Raw genomic sequence first — 19,589 nt, 5'->3', positions numbered from 1 at the left:
CCTGAAATAGTTCCAGAAAAGTAGTATCTATACCTATGAAAACCTAAGACATGGCTAAGTCCAAATCTAAGTTCTAGTAAGTTATGAAAATTATAGAGCATAATTCCCAAATAACACATTTAGCTTATAGTTATGCTAAAGAACAAAAGTGAGAAACATTATTTCCTAAGATTTCCATAGCAAATAAATATAAAATTGAAAATACAGCTTTTGTTAAAGTTGTCCATCTTATTAGAAGATTAAGTAATTACAGAATATTAAAACCTGAAGGGACCTTAAAGTACATTCTAAGTCCCATCCTTTCATTTTATAAATAAGGAAACTGAGGCAGAAAGTAAAGTAGCTTGACATAAAGGTAGGTAATAGTTTAGCTAAAACTCTGCATATAATATATATGCAGAAATATATAATGCAGAACTTCTGCATTATAATACTGTCTTCTTTCTGTTCTATTGTATCAAGAAACTCTCAACTTTAATTACACATAAATGGGACTTATCTCAACATAATAAAAGCTGTATGTGACAAACCCACAGCAAACATTATCCTCAATGGTGAAAAACTGAAAGCATTTCCCCTAAAGTCAGGAACAAGACAAGGGTGCCCACTCTCACCACTACTATTCAACATAGTTCTGGAAGTTTTGGTTACAGCAATCAGAGCAGAAAAAGACATAAAAGGAATACAAATTGGAAAAGAAGAAGTAAAACTTTCACTATTCGCTGATGACATGATCCTCTACACAGAAAACCCTAAAGACTCTACCAGAAAACTGCTAGAGCTAATCAATGAATACAGTGAAGTTGCAGGATATAAAATCAACACACAGAAATCCCTTGCATTCCTATACACCAATAATGAGAAAATAGAGAAATTAAAGAAACTATTCCATTCACTGTTGCAACGAAAAAAATTAAATACTTAGGAATATATCTACCTAAGGAAACAAAAGACTTGTACATAGAAAACTATTAAACACTAGTGAAAGTAATCAAAGAGGACACTAATAGATGGAGAAATATACCGTGTTCGTGGATTGGAAGAATATTGTGAAAATGAGTATACTACCCAAAGTAATTTATACATTCAATGCAATCCCTATCAAGCTACCAATGATATTTTTCACAGAACTAGAACAAATAATCTCACAATTTGTATGGAAATACAAAAAACCTCCAATAGCCAAAGCAATCTTGAAGAAGAAGAATCGAACTGGAGGAATTAACCTGCCAGACTTCAGGCTCTCCTACAAAGCCACAGTCATCAAGACAGAAATATAGATCAATGGAACAAAATAGAAAGCCCAGAGATAAATCCACGCACCTATGGACACCTCATCTTCGACAAAAGAGGCAAGAATATAAAATGGAGAAAAGACAGTCTCTTTAACAAGTGGTGCTGGGAAAACTGGTCAGCCACTTGTAAAAGAATGAAACTGGAACACTTCCTAACACCATACACCAAAATAAACTCAAAATGGATTAGAGAGCTAAATGTAAGACCAGATTCTATAAAACTCCTAGAGGAGAACGTAGGCAAAACACTCTCCGACATAAATCACAGCAGGATCCTCCAAGACCCACCTCCCAGAATATTGGAAATAAAAGCAAAAATAAACAAATGGGACCTAATTAAAATCAAAAGCTTCTGCATAGCAAAGGAAACTATAAGCAAGGTGAAAAGACAGCCTTCAGAATGGGAGAAAATAATAGCAAATGAAGCAACTGATAAAGGATTAATCTCCAAAATATACAAGCAGCTCCTGCAGCTCAATTCCAGAAAAATAAATGACCCAATCAAAAAATGGGCCAAAGAACTAAACAGACATTTCTCCAAAGAAGACATACAGATGGCTAACAAACACATGAAAAAATGCTCAACATCCCTCATAATCAGAGAAATGCAAATCAAAACCACAATGAGATACCATTTCACACCAGTCAGAATGGCTGCTATCCAAAAGTCTACATGCAATAAATGCTGGAGAGGGTGTGGAGAAAAGGGAACCCTCTTACACTGTTGGTGGGAATGCAAACTAGTACAGCCACTATGGAGAACAGTGTGGAGATTCCTCAAAAAACTGGAAATAGAACTGCCATATGATCCAGCAATCTCACTCCTGGGCATACACACAGAGGAAACCAGAATTGAAAGAGACACATGTACTCCAATGTTCATTGCAGCACTGTTTATTTATAATAGCCAGGACACGGAAGCAACCTAGATGTCCATCTGCAGATGAATGAATAAGAAAGCTTTGGTACATATACACAATGGAGTATTTTTCAGCCATTAAAAAGAATGCATTTGAATCAGTTTTAATGAGGTGGATGAAATTGGAGCCTATTATACAGAGTGAAGTAAGCAAGAAAGAAAAACATCAATACAGTATACTAACGCACATATATGGAATTTAGAAAGATGGTAACCTTAACCCTGTATACGAGACTGCAAAAGAGACATAGGTATATAGAACAGTCTTTGGGACTCTGTGGGAGAGGGTGAAGGTGGGATGACTGGGGAGAACGGCATTGTAGCATGTATTATCATATGTGAAATGAATCACCAGTCCAGGTTTGACGCATGATACAGGATGCTTGGGGCTGGTGCACGGGGATGACCTGGAGGGAGGATATGGGGAAGAGGGAGGTGGGAGGGGGGTTCAAGAAAGGGAACACATGTACACCCAGGGCGGATTCGTGTCAATGTATGGCAAAACCAACCAATATATTAATGTAAGGTAACTTGCCTCCAATAAAATAAATAAAAAAATTAAAAATTACACATAAATGACAGATATCCACAATGTCTGATTAATTCAAGTGTCATTTCAACAGAATCCTGCAGAACTTTCCCCTATTTTGAAAGTTCTAAGAAAAATTAATTTACTTACCTAGCCTGTACACAATCTACAGTTCCTTTGTAACTATCAATATAGGTATTACATAATATTCCATCTCCAACAGCTCTAGCAATAAACTGGCCCACCAACTATAATAAGGAAAAAAAAAGAGCCATATAAAATATCTAAAACCTTTATAGGACACAATTTCTAAATATAAAAATGATGAAGACTGGTTGAACTACACAGTCAATACCTAAGACATGCTGGAATATTCAGAAAACATCATTTAGCACCTACTAGTTATGCTTGGCATACACTCCCCATATCTTAACCTTCAATTTAAGTACTGTGAGGCATAAAACATCTGTTTTCCTCACTACTGAATCCCCAACCTTGCACACTGCCTGAAGCATAACATACATGATCAAAAATATTTGCTAAGTCAATGACAACAGTCAAGAGAAACCACTCTTCTGGGGGAAAAAAAAACTTGGACTACGGTCTCTCAAAAACCTGTTTGAATAAAAGAGTTTATCTGAGGGAGTAAAAGTGTGTAGAAATATTTACCTGAAAATATGGTCACAGCATTATTTCTTATAACACTGGAAACAACTGAGTGTCTACAATAATCATGTGGTTAAACGGTATATATGTAAGATGGGTACACTATATGGACAAATATGTTTACCGCATTTTTATGAGTGTTAAGAAAAATCAAGTTTACAAAGTATCATATACACCATGATTCCACTTTTTATTAAAACAAAAAAGGTAAGGATATATAAAAATTATACATTGACATATATCCACAAAAAGTAGACTGGAAGATTTAATACCAAAATGCTAACAGTTAACAGTGGCTATTTTTGCTCGCCTTTCTTTCTTTTGGCTTTTCCTTATTTTTCAAAATTTCTATAATGACTATTGTGTACAGTTTCTTTTTTTAAGTACTGGTATTAAAAAAAAAAGTTCAAGTTTGAATCACAGCTCAACACTAACACAGACTACTTACTGTCTGTCACAGGAAAGAATACAGAGACAGCATTTAGGTTAACCTACCTATACTCTATCCCTAAATTAATGTTCAAGTAAAGTGTTCCTACCTTGTTTTAAAACTTGGGTCAGGTAAATAGCAACGATTTCACACGTTTTCAATTTCAAACCAGAAAGTCATATTATAGTGTCAGCATGTATTAAATCTAATAAAAGTAAAAGGCTTTGAGGAGAGAATCTAAACAAAAGCATACATAAGTCATGAATTTTCTAATTATCTCCCTTTTACAAAGCTATAAAAGGGAACAATCTTATTTATGATTATTTTCATAACATTAGTGAAGCAAACTCAATCCTCAATTATAACAATCTACATTTTTAAAAGACCCTAGGTCATGGAACAGGTCAACTACATGTAATAAAGAATATACAGATAGCAAAAAAAATATGACCAAAAAACTACAGAGACCATGATGGAGAAAGTAGGAAATAAAATTATAGTGTGATGAGAACTACACTGGAGGAGTGGAAAGAGCTAAGGAGAAATACACTAAAATATCACACACTATCATTGTGTGATAGGGAATATGGGCAGTTTTTCCCTCTTTTGTCTAATAAAATTGCCTAGGAGCAGGTATTAGTTCTATAAATGCAAACAAAGCAGACAGAAAATGAACAAAAAGAATGAACACAAAGAATTTTACAAACCTGCGGTGCTCGAGGAGTATCCAGGGCTAATTCAGGTAGGTCTTTCAACAATTTATCAAATGATTTTTCTACATCATTTGTGCTCATTACTGTCCCACAAAGATCGGAAAGAAGCTTAGATGTCATTTCTCTGTGACTGGCTTTTCCCTCCAACGCTAAGGACACTGCCAACACTGGTACTCCACTTTTCATTTCTCCAAGATTTAAATCTCTTAGCATTTCCTACTCAAAAAAAAAAAAAAATGTATGTCACTGCCTATAGTTTAATTTTATTTTGGAAAAAAAAATCAAAACTTTATCCATATATCCTCTCTCCTTGTTTCGAAATAATCAGAGAAGCAGTCATATTTTGGGGAATAAGTTTTTATTACTTAATTCAAAAAAACAACTCTCTGAGGGAGGTATGATCATCATATTCACCCTATCCAAAGCACAGAAAAATGAAGTATTTGCTGAAGATTCCCAGAGGAGGGACCAAGTAGGAAGTAGAATATACACAGTATGACCAAAGAAGCTACGTTGTAACTCAGTTACATAGAGTGATGACTTAATAAAATTGTATCTTTGTTAGGTTACTCAGAGTAACCAGTTAGCTACTGATACTAACTCTAAGTTACCTAACTGGTGTCCTTGTTAATAGTCTCTCCCCACTCCATTTCATCTTCGTGGGCTGCACTTGAACAACTCATTGACTTTAAACATGATACTCCTTCCTGGAAAACTCCTTCCAGGACTACTCCTTCCTGGAAAACCTGCTTCAACCATCTTAGCCTGGCAAACTCCTAACCATCCTCAGATGGTTCAAGATAATCTATCACCCTCCATCTTATGCTTCCATAACACTCACCTCACAGTACTACTCAGTTAATAAACTGAGTATACCACTGGTCCCATGCTAGGTAGGTAACAAGATTTCAAGTCCCTACCCTCATGGGACTTTGGTAAACTTTTCCTCTATAATAGAATGTTTCATATTAATTTTAATAACGCGTGCATGTATCATTTCCTTCGCTTGACTGAGCTTCAAAAAGGCAGGAATCACCATTATAAATACCTCCACACGGTATCCACTGATCAAATATTTGTTTTATACTCAAATCCTACAAAAATGCAAAGCTATCAAACCTCATGAGACAAACCAAGAAAGCCCAGTCTGAATTAAAAGAATCTAAATTATAAGTCTTCTACAAAGATACAATTTTATTAGTTTAAGTCAATAATACTAAACTACTAAACGAGAGCAATAATTTTATTTTACCCTTTGAGATTTACTTTATGAACAATTCACAACACAGCAAATATCCTCATGCAAATTATGCTTCAAAAACACATTTGTTCTCTTGATTTCTGTATGCATTCTTTTCTAAATCTTTATTTACATTTGTGTTCATTTTTGGACAGAGTAAAAGGATAAATTTTATTCTAGTCCTAAGCATTGAAATGAATATCAAAAAAAGTGGAACTGAAGTATTTTTAACTGAGATCTCTGAGAAGGTTTTAAAAGGTCCATAAATGCCTTGAAATTGTTAAAATTATATTTTAAATACTATCAATTATGGAAATGTTATCATTACAACAATTATTAAAATATTGTGTTGTGCCGTTTGTCAGAGAAGGAAATGGCACATAGTCCTCATCAAATCCCAAATACGTTAAGAATGGTAAATAAAATTTTATTCCATTTCTTAGTTAAAACTTCATTTATATATTAAAAAGTGCTTAGTCTTTTCCAGTGACCCAAAAATCATCCGAGATATGATGTTTTGCTTTTAACAGTGTTTGTTCTCCTATATTAAAAAAGTTACACCTGCAACTTTAAACCTACCGCAACTTCATTAGTATCTCCATGCTCAAAATATTCCTGTATAATTGGTGTCAGAGTCTTTTCAAATGCCATTTCATCCAAAGGCAAAACTACAGTTTCATAAACACAGTTCTCCTGGAAAGGGAAGAGGCAGAGTGTTATAAATTAAAGAACAAAATATTCAGATAAACTGAAATTGTTTCATAATTTTGTACTCCAACTGCTTAGTAATACCTATTTGGGACAAGAAAAAACATGCTACATGTTTTGGTCACTTACATGATATATAAACAGAAATTTATGTCACTGTTCTTTTATAAAACCCGAAAATAATAAATCAGAATATAGACCAGAACCACTAACCACAGCAAATATATGACTTGCTCCTGATCCCCCATAGCTTATTTTTCCTCTCTCCCAAAAAACCAATAATACTTCAGTGACCAAAAAACTTTAAGATGGCTTCCTATCATATCCAGTATTTTCACTAAAACTTCATTTAAAAAAAAAAAAACCCAGCAGGAACCAAAGCCTTTATGATTAGTACTACAAAATAAAAGCCTTCATGACTCCAGAAAATCTCTAAGAAAAAGCACTAATCAACTGAAATTTCAAAACAAATAAGTCCAATAATCTTCTATCCCTGTCCTCTGCAAAGAAGTCCTGAAGTGTTTGCCTGCAACTGTGACTGGCTTCATCTAACAACAAATACTTTCATGTTTAAACATTAAAATTAGAATATTTAGCAAAGATCTTACAGTACTTGAATCCTACTGGTTTTAAAATGTATTTTTTTCATGCTCTCTTAGAAATATTTTCATGCCCAAATATTAAATTCAAAAACCAAGTGAAAATTACACATAAATTACTCAGTTAACTTGGTGTTCTAATCCAAAATTAATCTAATAGTCTGAAAGTACTGAATATACATACGATTTAGATATATATACGAATGGGTATAACGTGTACACACTCATATACATATTATATAATCATGCAGATAATCACACATATAAATTATATATATATGAATAGTACAGATATAGAATACATGATTTGACCAATATATGAATATGCTACAAACATGAGGTCAAAAAAGTTTGTAAGTATTTTAAATACATATCACAAAAAGTATCACACTTATACCTGGTCATCATCATAGTTAGGATCTTTCACATCTACCTCCTCCACATCATATACCTGTCCAGGTGTGCCCCAGACACCTTTGCCTCCAGCACCACCTGAAAAAGTTTAGAATTGAGAAAGGAAACAGCATAATGTCCACAATTCATAAATTTTATTTGAAATCTGAAATAGTTAGAGACGTTCAGGTGTTAATTAAGTACCAGTTAAAAAACTGTATTTTAATTTTCATGCTAGTTTTTTTTTTGCCAGTTGAGAATTATACGGTATACTTTTTATTCAGATCACTGCTTTTTCAGTAATGATTAGATATATTTATAACCTAGTTCCAAAAAACCAAGTTGAAATAGCTCACAAAGTTAAAACTAAAAAGGCAGATGCTTTAAAATAAAAGTAAAAAATAAAAACAGCAAAACAGCTGTAGCAGTAACCTCAAGGCAGCTGATAACAACTGGGCTCTAAATTCTGACATTTCTTGGGAACAACAAAAAGAAATACGCTGATTCAGTTAAGAGATGACATAGAAAACTCAACAAGGGAGAAATTATTCAACAAAGAAGTATGGCCACCACCAAATGTTTTAAAGTCAAATTCTCTTTAGATATACATGTGTGTGTGCTCAGTCGTGTCCGACTGCAACCCCCTGAGCCCACCAGAAACAAATACTTTACAGCCAGAAATACATTACAAATAACTGATTTCTATTTAAGCATTAACCAAACTGATCATTTCTATTTTCCTACCAACAAATAGATCAGCAGAAGTTTAACAATTCCAACTTTCAAAGTTGCTTTACTAAATAAATATATTGAAATGTTTTTATAAGGCTCAATATATTGCAGTATTTTAAAAGAACTTTATCACCCATGGAGGGGGGAGCGGTTATTTTCACATTGAGTATAATTCTTACCACCAGAGCAAAAACAAATCTGGTAGTTAGGTTTCATTCTGATCCAGCCAATGGTTGCAGAGTCATTCAACAAGAATAACAATTTTTGACAAGGCACAAAAACTTTACAAGAATCCTAGGCCATAATTTGACGCTTCCACCATTTAGAAGCTAGTGAAATCTCCAAACTGCATCAAAATTCTACCACAGACAGAGGCTAACAAGACCCCTCAATTCAACAATTATCTAAGTACCTACCCTTGCAAATCACTACTCCAGGCCCTGGAGATACAGCAGTAAAACAATATCAGTACCCAAAATAAATAGAACTAAAAAGAACTTAGAACCAGATCTACAAAATTATTAAAATTCTGACCCTGATATTATCAGGCAAATTGTATTTACCATATATTCTTAACAACAGACATAATTAATTAGATTCATTAGATACTAGGTATGATGAATTTCCGACCCTACTTCTTTCAAGCAGAATTAGAGAATATATGCACAATTCATAACTGTGAAAAACACTGGTATGTATTTTGCTGGAAATATGAGAAAAAGTCATGCTTAAGAAAGCTAAACCTAAACAAACACGCAAAAAGGCTCAATTTAAAGAGTGGGGTAATCCTTGGATTCTTACCATGTAAAAATACATGCAAACCATAAAGCCTTACATTATCATTGTTTAAATTTCTCTCATTCTTACAAGAATAAATAGTACAAGAATCAGAAAGCATCTCTTCCCTTTATTTCTTTGCATATGATATATACCAACCTTTCTTTGGTAATCCCCGTCCTTTCCCAGATCTGGATCGCCTATCCAGCAACCTTCCCTTTGGACTGGTTGGTGCAGTTACTCCACATCTAAGGCCTTCACTTCCATTATCACTGACGGAATCACCTCTGCCAGAGTCCCGGGATGAGTTTTTCCGCAGCCGCCTTTTCGCCCTGGCATTAATCCTAGCTTCATTAATGGAGGATGCGGAAATCCAATTTCCATTTATCTCATTCTTTATTTCCTCAGTCCCAGCATTTTCTTCATCACCAGAAAAGAGAGAGTCACTTAAATTATCTGGATCTTAAAAACAAAATGAAGGAAAAAAAAAATCTAAGTAAGCATTTTAACTGTCTATTGCTATACCAGCTACAGTCATAAATTAGATTAGGTTGAATCACATGAAATTATCATTTTTATATGTAACAGTCACATATTGGCATTTTCATAGGCTCAATCTAATAAATGACAACTAACCAACAGTTAGAACCAGACATGGAAAGTGAACTGGCTCAAAATTAGAGAAGGAGTACATCAAGGGTGTATACTGTCACCTGCTTATTTAACATCATGCGAAATGCCAGGCACAAGTTGGAATCAAGATTGCCGGCAGAAATATCAACAACCTCAGATATGCAGATGATGCCACCCTTATGGCAAAAAGCAAGAGGAACTAAAGAGCTGGCTTAAAACTCAGCATTCAAAAAAACTAATCTCATGGTATCTAGTCTCATCACTTCATGGCAAATAGATGGGCAAACAATGGAAACAGTGACAGACTTTATTTTCTTGGGCTCCAAAATCACTGTGGACACTGACGACAGCCATAAAATTAAAAGATGCTTGCTCCTTCGAAGAAAAGCTTCTTAACAAACCTAGACAGTGTATTAAAAAGCAGAGACATTGCTTTGCTGACAAAAGTCTGTCTAGTCAAAGCTATGGCTTTTCCAGTAGTCATGTATGGATGTGAAAGTTGGACCATAAAGAAGGCTGAGCGCCGAAGAATTGATGCTTTCGAACTGTGGTGCTGGAGAAGACTCTTGAGAGCCCTTGGACTGCAAGCAGGTCAAACCAGTCAATCCTAAAGGAAATCAGTCCTGAATATTCACTGGAAGGACTAGATGCTGAAGCTGAAGCTCCAATACTCTAGCCAACTAATGAGAAAAGCCTACTCATTGGAAAAGACCCTGATGCTGAGAAAGACTGAAGGCAGAAGGAGAAGGGGACAACAGAGGACGAGATGGTTAGATGGCATCACCGACTCGATGGACATGAGTTTGAGTAAACCCCGGGGAGTGGATGATGGAAAGGGATGCCTGGCGTGCTAGTCCTTGGGGCTGCAAAGAGTTGGACACAACTGACTGACTGAACTGAACTGAACCAGGATTATTCTTCACAGTATCAAGGAAAGTAAACTAAGGCATTGAATGTTAATGAACAGTGTTTACAGAAAGTGCGTTATCTCATGTGTTTACATTATAAAACCTGTGTTAATATAAACACAAACATAAAACCTTTGAAACTTTTATGAGCTAAGACAGTTAAGCAGCTGGAGACAGAAAAGACTAAGGCTCTTGAGAGAAGGTAGATAAACTTTTACAGAATGCCTATTATTTTCCAGTTGAGCTTCCCTGGTGGTTCAGATGGTAAAGCGTCTGCCTCCAATGCGAGAGACCCGGGTTCGATCCCTGGGTTGGGAAGATCTCCTGAAGAAGGAAACGGCAACCCACTCCAGTACTCTTGCCTGGAGAATCCCACGGACGGAGGAGCCTGGTAGGCTACAGTCCGTGGAGTCGCAAAGAGTCGGACACGACTGAGCGACTTGACTTCTCTTCACTTCACTATTATTTACCAAGCACTAGGCTGGGCATTTTGTCATTTACCCACAAGTTTGAGAGCTATTTATTGCATCATTTATACAGACAAGGAAACTAAGGATAAGAGTATTTAAATAACTTGCCAAATATCTCATGATTAATTATGGACACTTAGAAAATGTTACTAATCCAAAGAGGTTGAAAGGCATTTGGCAAATAAGTGATCATTTGTGATTATTGAGCCAAACTGCTCATTCATCACTGCTTTCAAAGCCATTATCTCGAAGTTCTATTTCTCCAAACTTGACTCATATTTACTTTCAGTTCAGTTCAGTCCCTTAGTCATGTCCGACTCTTTGCGACCCCATGAACCACAGCACGCCAGGCCTCCCTGTCCATCACCAACTCCCGGAGTTCACTCAAACTCATGTCCATCGAGTCGGTGATGCCATCCAGCCATCTCATTCTCTGTCGTCCCCGTCTCCTCCTACCCCCAATCCCTCCTAGCATCAGACTCTTTTCCAGTGAGTCAACTCGTTGCATGAGGTGGCCAAAGTATTGGAGTTTCAGCTTTAGCATCAGTCCTTCCAATGAACACCCAGGCTAGATCTCCTTTAAAATGGACTGGTTGGATCTCCTTGTAGTCCAAGGGACTCTCAAGAGTCTTCTCCAGCACCACAGTTCAAAAGCATCAATTCTTCGGCGATCAGCTTTCTTCACAGTCCAACTCTCACATCCATACATGACCACGGGAAAAACCATAGCCTTGACTAGACGGACCTTGGTTGGCAAAGTAATGTCTCAGCTTTTTAATATGCTTACCACTCTCTAAATATCTTCTAGCCTATATAAAATTTACACACTATCCCCTGAAAGACAGCAATGCATTCACAGTTCCCAATGGTTTTCTGTTTAAAATGTCATCCTCTCTGTTTTTTCCAGTTACCAAAGTCCTTTAGGATATACAGCTCAAGTCTTACTTCCTCCATGAAAACTTTTCTAACAATTTTAGGCACAGTAACACTCACATACTGCTCATTTACCACCTCACGAAATCACTTTATTTCTTTTTATATACTAGTCGTGCTTTTCCAAATAAGTCATAAGGCTCAAAAGAGGAACCATGTCTATACTGTATGTTTTTGTAACTGCAGCAGCTAGCAGAGTATCCTTCATACTATCTACTCTAATGTCAATGGGGATCAAATAACATGGAAACAATTGGCTTTACTCTGAAAACTTTTCAAGCGTCAGAAAGCTAGTGAATTAGTTACCCCTGGGCCTGAGTTTTGCTCATTATAGCTAACTCAACTCAGAGCCGAATCCCTTTTCAAAGGTCTTATGTGTGCTAGGTTGCTTCAGTCATGTCCAACTCTTTGTGACCCTAGGGACTGTAGCCTGCCAGACTCCTCTGTCCGTGGGATTCTCCAGGCAAGAATACTGGAGTGGGTTGCCATTTCCTTCTCCAGGAGATCTTCCCAAGCCAAGGATCGAACCTATGTCTCTTATGTCTCCGGTATTGACAGGCAGGTTCTTTACCACTAGTGCCACCTGGAAAGCCCTTCAAATGTCTTCAATTCAGTTGTGTCCAACTCTTTGTGACCCCATGGATTGAAGCACGCCAGGCCTCCCTGTCCATCATCAACTCCTGAAGCTTGCTCAAATGTCTTAGGAAATTTCCAAGTGTAACTAAGATGTGTCAAATCTATATGCACGGGCTTTCAAATGTTTAAGGTAATATGTAGAAACTAAAGATTTTTTAAATCAACCTATAAAGAGAACCACAGGTGTGTTAAAACCTTTACAATTCTTGAAAAAAAGTAAAACAGGCACAAATCCTGTGGTAATAACAAAACAAAAACATTAAGAAGCACCAAACTACTTGAGCAGTCTCATAAATAGTCTCCTGCCCTGAATCCTCAAACCATTCTCCAAACTGCGTGGAGACTGATCTTCTCCCACTGATAACCCTTTGAAAGTATTCCTATTGGGTCGAAATCAAGTGTAAACTCATCACCTTGTAACGTCAGGTCCTTTTTGATTCTGTCCCAATCACTGGAATAGCTGCTGACCACTTCCACATTCAAATGGTCAGAGTTTAGATTTGATATCATAGGTATATATGGCATAATTAGTTTGCAAAGGAATACTGAATATATTAGAAAAAATAGAAAGTGTCAAATGAGAGACCAGCTAAGAAAATGTTGCTGTATTTAGTCATGAACTAACTAGAAAGGGCAACGGTAATAACTCTGAGGTAAATAAAAAGGTTAGCACTTTTAAAGACAAAATAAAGGGCTTTCAAACAGAATTTTAAAAAAAAAAACAGTATTTCAAAAGTTTAGACTAGGAAAGGAAGCCAGTGCTAGAGGGTCAGTTTGGGGCATCATCATAACCACCAGACCTAAACTACTAAGGCTCTTAGTAGTAAAAGTAGCAGTAGCCATAGTAGTTGTATACTTCTTCTATCATTACCATCAGTATTGTACCTACTACATAGCAGGTCACAAGGACTTTACCTACATGGTCTATAATTAAAAGTTACATACCTAAAAAGGACAGAGAATAAGATTCAAACTCACATTTGAATCTTAGATGACTGTTCACTATAGAAAATATAAAGCTAGAGTGCAGCAAAGTGGTGACAGCTAAAGAAACAGGGAATGAGGGAAAATACAAAGAAGAAAAAAGAAAAAGAGGAAGGAGAAGGAAAGATCAGGGATCAGACAAGCTAGATGGCGTTTCACATAAGAATGGATGACCAAAGCAAACATTAAAACACCTATCTCTAACATACTGCTTTCATTATTCAACAATTAAGGTGAGCCACCAAACTCAACCAGAAGATAAAGGCCTCTCTTAGAAGTATAACAATGCATTAAAATGTCCCTCAGAGTACTAAAGTATTCAATTTAATCATATTTCCTACACTTGAGTTTCTTCAACTATTTTAATATCCTTTCAAATATACATTTATGTATCTTGAGCAGTAGATATATCTAGGTATATTTTATATATTAGGTATTATAATTTTAACCCATTTTACGTCAATTGCTCTTTTATATTTTGCTATATACTTACCTAAGTTTTGGGGTTCCATAACCAAGAAAAAGAAATGCAAAAAAGCAAAATGGCTGTCTGAGGAGGCCTTACAAATAGCTGTGAAAAGAAGAGAAGCGAAAAGCAAAGGAGAAAAGGAAAGATACACCCATTTGAATGCTGAGTTCCAAAGAATAGCAAGGAGAGATAAGAAAGCCTTCCTCAGTGATCAGTGCAAAGAAATAGAGGAAAACAATAGAATAGGAAAGACTGGAGATCTCTTCAAGAAAATTAGAGATACCAAGGGAACATTTCATGCAAAGATGGGCTCAATAAAGGATAGAAATGGTATGGACCTAACAGAAGCAGAAGATACTAAGAAGAGGTGGCAAGAATACACAGAAGAACTGTACAAAAAAGATCTTCAAGACCCAGATAATCACAATGGTGTGATCACTCACCTAGAGCCAGACATCCTGGAATGTGAAATCAAGTGGGCTTTAGGAAGCATCACTATGAACAAAGCTAGTGGAGGTGATGGAATTCCAGTTGAGCTATTTCAAGTCCTAAAAGATGATGCTGTGAAAGTGCTGCACTCAATATGTCAGCAAATTTGGAAAACTCAGCAATGGCCACAGGACTGGAAAAGGTCAGTTTTCATTCCAATCCCCAAAAAAGGCAATGCCAAAGAACGCTCAAACTACTGTACAATTGCACTCATCTCACAGGCTAGTAAAGTAATGCTCAAAATTCTCCAAGCCAGGCTTCAGCAATATGTGAACCGTGAACTTTCAGATGTTCAAGCTGGTTTTAGAAATGGTATCACAAAGAGTCAGACATGACTGAACTGAACCACTATTGATCTGACTTTAAGAAAACCCAAGTTTAAAAGATAAAAAAAACCTTGAGTACAGAATGTGGTGACTTCAAAGTCATTTTCTACTATGTACTAAATCTTTCTTTCTGAATTCTCTAACATCTTCAATAACCAACCCAACATACACCACAGTACCAGACAATCACACTTTCAATTACTAGTCCACTGAATTATGTTATTATATTTAACAATATAAGCACATTTTCATTTGTGACATACATAATACATGCTATGGGCATGACACACATGCACAGTATCTCACTTAATCCCAGTAATAAGCCTTTAAAGCAGGTTATTTACAGTTCCAGCTTTACATATGAAGAAACTGAAGGTCAAAGCACATAACCTACTTCCCCAATGTAACATAGCTGGTAAAAGCAGAAGCTGGAATTAATACACTAGTCTGTCTAACATGGACTGTTACAGGTTAAACTGACTGCAAAAGACTGTCTAAGGCTCATCCAAGTAGTGAAGTATTTAAGAAGTACTGAGCAGACACCCCAAGAACAAGGTTAGAAAGAAAACTTGTTACAATTAGAAAACAGTATAAAACTTAGAGCTGTGCTACCTAATAAATAATGCAAGTCAAAGATGTAATTTTAAATTTCCTAATATTCCTATTAAACACTAAAAAGGAACAATTCAAATTTATTTTAATATATTTTATTTAATGTAATAGATCCATTTTATCATTTCAACATGTAACCAATAGAAAAAGTTTTACACCTACAATATACCTCAATTCAGGTACATCACAGTTTAAGAGCTGAGTAGTCATATGTGGCTACTGGCTATCATACTAGACAGTACAGAGAAGAAACAATCATCCATCTGTGAAATATATTCTTAAATTTTATCATTACTATTCCTGCCTCAACGAAGCAGGGACATAAGACCCATTTATAATCCTAAAAAACAAGTATTCATAGAGCTATTGTATATAGCAACACCAAAATAATCATTAATTATTGTAGTTAATTTTTTTCAATAATAATTTTCTAGCACACTTAAAATAGCAAAGAAGCTTCAACTTCAAAGTGTGAATTCAGATCACTATATAACTGGACACAACAGTGAATCAAAATCATTGAAAAATGAAGCTGTAATATTAAAAAATGAATTACAATGGAGATTTTTTTCAGTATTAATCATGAAGCAAAGAATTACCTAAAATGTACCAACATGAAAAGTTCTCACTACTGAGAATATTTCATAATTCTAATTAGCTCTCTACAAAGATTATCCTAAAAGGTATATACACATTTTAAGTGATCTAAGGTTATTTTGGACATCTACAAAATCATTTTTACAATAATGTACTACTGAAGCATCATGGAAAATTGGGGAAAATACAGTTAATTTATAATAAATTATTAGTTAGGAAAGATATCGATGATACCAATAATAGTTTATATTATAGAAACCACTAACTAGCCCATATGAACATAGTAATGATCAGGTTCACTATTCTTTTCTGATCTACACCATAGAGTTTATTATAAATACTGGAGAACAAATGTATGAAATGTGAAAGGACACACAGAAAAGTACATATGATGAATTTCATAAAAATAAGAATCACCAACTTGATTTTTAAAATAATATGACCTGATTTCTTATAGCATGAGTTAAGATGGTTTTTAAAGAAAAGATGTTTTCATAAAATTTGGAATGGCCTAAAACTTGCTCACAACAGTCAGGATTCAAGATAATTACTTACCTGTAGGATTTACATTCAGTATCTGCTCATTTTCTACATCCATTGTTCCTTAATTTCACTTGCACTGATTAAATTACCAAATGGAACTCTTCCTTTGGGAGGTATTTCTTTAAAAAGAAAAAAAAGAAAAACTTCAACATCTTCCAAACTCACATAATTAAGGTCCATTTACTTACTCAGACTGTTTAAAAAAAAAAAAAATCACCACATAATTCCATTTTTTTTTTTAAGAGTTCACTTTACTTCCCCTAATTAACATTTGGTTTCACTCTTCTTGATAAGTTTACCTGTGTCCAAAAAGATAAGAAAAAGTCCATATTTCTAGATGTGGCAAAGCACCCCTGTAACTTGGAATTAAAAGATATATTTGCTAAACATGCTTATTTCAAGTTAAAGTAGATACACATTCCAAATTTTTAAAAAATACCAGGCCTCATAATTAATCTGCTACATCTAGATATTGAATAGTTTGTTGCCAATTAACTATAAGAACTAACACTTTAAAATGCAAACAACACAGTTTTGGTTTAAAAAAAAAAAAGACAGGATTATCTTATTTTTTACACTAAGACATATCTGAAAGCAAATAAATCTGCCATTTCATCACCGAGGCACCTATAATTACTGTTACAAAGAAATTTTTTAAACTTGTATTTTCTATGAGAGCATTATTTTTATAATTTGAAAAACTTATTCCTTTTAAAAATCTTACCTACTTAAGAAAAGAGTAAGTACAATAACATTATCACCTCAATATTTTAGATCTTGATTTCAAAATGGTTTGAATATTACTAATGCTGGAAGGTCCTAGTTGATGAAATCAGTTACCTTTTATTTAGACAATTAACTTAGCAATAAAAATCCAGTTTGAAAAAAGACTATCAAAATACATTCTCATGAAAATTATCACCAGAAGGTGTAACCAAATACAATTTTAGAATCTCTCTGGAAATATTTTTTAAATAGTGATTTAGAGTACTTAAGTATCTGTTTAGAAGTAACATAAGTTAGATATCGGAGAAGGCAATGGCAAGCCACTCCAGTACTGTTGCCTAGAAAATCCCATGGATGGAGGAGCCTGGTAGGCTGCAGTCCATGGGGTCGCTAAGGGTCGGACACGACTGAGCGACTTCACTTTCACTTTTCACTTTCACACATTGGAGAAGGAAATGGCAACCCACTCCAGTGTTCTTGCCTGGAGAATCCCAGGGATGGGGGAGCCTGGTGGGCTTCCATCTATGGGGTCACACAGAGTCGGATACGACTGAAGTGACTTAGCAGCAGCAAGTTAGATATGTCATTCAGGTCACTTATAATTTCACCAGCAGTTTGCCCTTTTTAAAGGTATGTGTGTTAGTCACTCAGTTGTGTCCAACTCTATACGACCCCATAGACTGGGGGCCACCAGGATCCTCCGTCCATGGGATTTTTCAGGCAAGGATACTGGAGTGGGTTGCCATTTCCTACTCCAGGAGAGATTCCTGACCCAGGGATCAAACCAGGTCTTCCGCACTGCAGGCAGACTCTTCACCATCTGGGTCACTAGGGAAGTCTAGTGACTATTTAAAGCTATAAAATGCACAAATTAAAGAGAATGACTAATAAACTAATTACAAAAAAGCATTTAGTTTTCATGTAACATAACCTACTATTAGTTGTCATTTTAGAAAAATGATATGCCTCCTGCAACTCAAAGTAAAAACCGACTTTTACATTTCTTAACATACACCATTTTAACATCTTGTAAATTGTACAGCCCTTTCCTTCAGAAAAGGGTATTATTTTGTGAAACAAATATGAACACATACCTTATGCTAAAATTTTAAGTTTCTTAATGTGGCATAATCCTTAGCCTACTGGGATGCTACCATATTGCTTCAGAAGTTAAGAAAATGGTGAAATCACTATCGTTCTATTCAGAAGAAACAGAAATATGGATTCTACATAAATATCTTTCAGTATCATAACTCCTACCAACTTCAGATTTAGGGGGAAACAATGAACCTTAGAAATACGTACATAAAGATAAATGAACAAAAAGAGTTCGTAAACCTAAAACATTAGTGTCCTCCATGGCTGAAAATGCCAAATCTATTTCATTTCAGTAGATGAATCACATGTTTTGGAAAGAGAAAATGTCACATGATATGTGTGTGAGATTTTTAAACTTGAGTTATATTTTAAAAATCTTCTTCAATCTTGATACAAGTATAATCTTCAAGAGGACACTTTCTGCAGAACTTAGCTAATAAAGTATATAACTGATGTTTAAAAAGCCCCTTATAACTCAAAAACAATTTTACATGCGTTATTTCATGTACCACTCAGAATAATCTCGAGGTAGGAACTCCACTGTTCACACAACTAAACAGAATCAGAGAAAGTGCTCATTGGAAGAACCAGGACTAGAACCCTGACCTTCTAAATCCAGTTCCATGCGCACAAGCTCAATACAACATTTTAATAACCCACAGGAATACTCTTTAGAGTTACCAGAGAGAAGCTTATTAAAACAGACTTCTGCTGTCATATCAAAATTTTAAATACTGTTTTTCTAACACTAAAAATAATATCTAAATTATTACACAAAAGACACTCCGTTGGACAAAGAACATTATCAGGTAATGACTATAGTTTATCAAGTTTGTTTTTATTAAATAACTATAACAACAAAAAGCCCTGTCTGGGTCTTCTGGCAATGATTAACACGTTCAAGAACCCAGGGACACTTGGTAACAACACAAGATGTTTTAGAAGAATTTACAGAAGGATAAAGGTAAGCCCCATGTTTTTACTGTCTTTAAAGTAATGAGCTTCCAGTTACTTAATAATCCGTAAGATTTTTGCCCCAAACTTAAGAAAAATGTAAAGCAAAAAAAAAGAAATCTAAACTCCACTTTCTTCACACAAAACTAGAACATTTTCAAAAAAACAGACAAAATTAAAGGCTGAAATTAAACAGTTTTCATTTATCCC

The 19,589-nt window shown here is 35.2% G+C and overlaps 1 protein-coding gene across 1 annotated transcript in view; it reads right to left on the bottom strand.

Annotated features, from left to right (window-relative positions):
- The window catches only part of PDCD4 (programmed cell death 4), a 30,487-nt gene that overhangs the window by 9,009 nt on the left and 1,889 nt on the right, over positions 1-19,589 (bottom strand). Inside the window, exons 2-7 of the mRNA XM_055424671.2 lie at positions 16,614-16,720; positions 9,161-9,463; positions 7,497-7,591; positions 6,372-6,485; positions 4,547-4,768; positions 2,894-2,991 (exon numbers count right to left, since the gene is read on the bottom strand). Coding sequence (XP_055280646.1) covers positions 2,894-2,991; positions 4,547-4,768; positions 6,372-6,485; positions 7,497-7,591; positions 9,161-9,463; positions 16,614-16,656 — 875 coding nt within the window. The 5' untranslated portion in view covers positions 16,657-16,720. The remainder of the gene's footprint in view (positions 1-2,893; positions 2,992-4,546; positions 4,769-6,371; positions 6,486-7,496; positions 7,592-9,160; positions 9,464-16,613; positions 16,721-19,589) is intronic.

This window comes from Moschus berezovskii, chromosome 12, assembly GCF_049115385.1.
Source record: "Moschus berezovskii isolate FMDL1 chromosome 12, NW_MosBer_1.0, whole genome shotgun sequence".
NCBI lineage: Eukaryota > Metazoa > Chordata > Mammalia > Artiodactyla > Moschidae > Moschus > Moschus berezovskii.
This window is presented reverse-complemented; position numbering and strand designations above follow the sequence as displayed.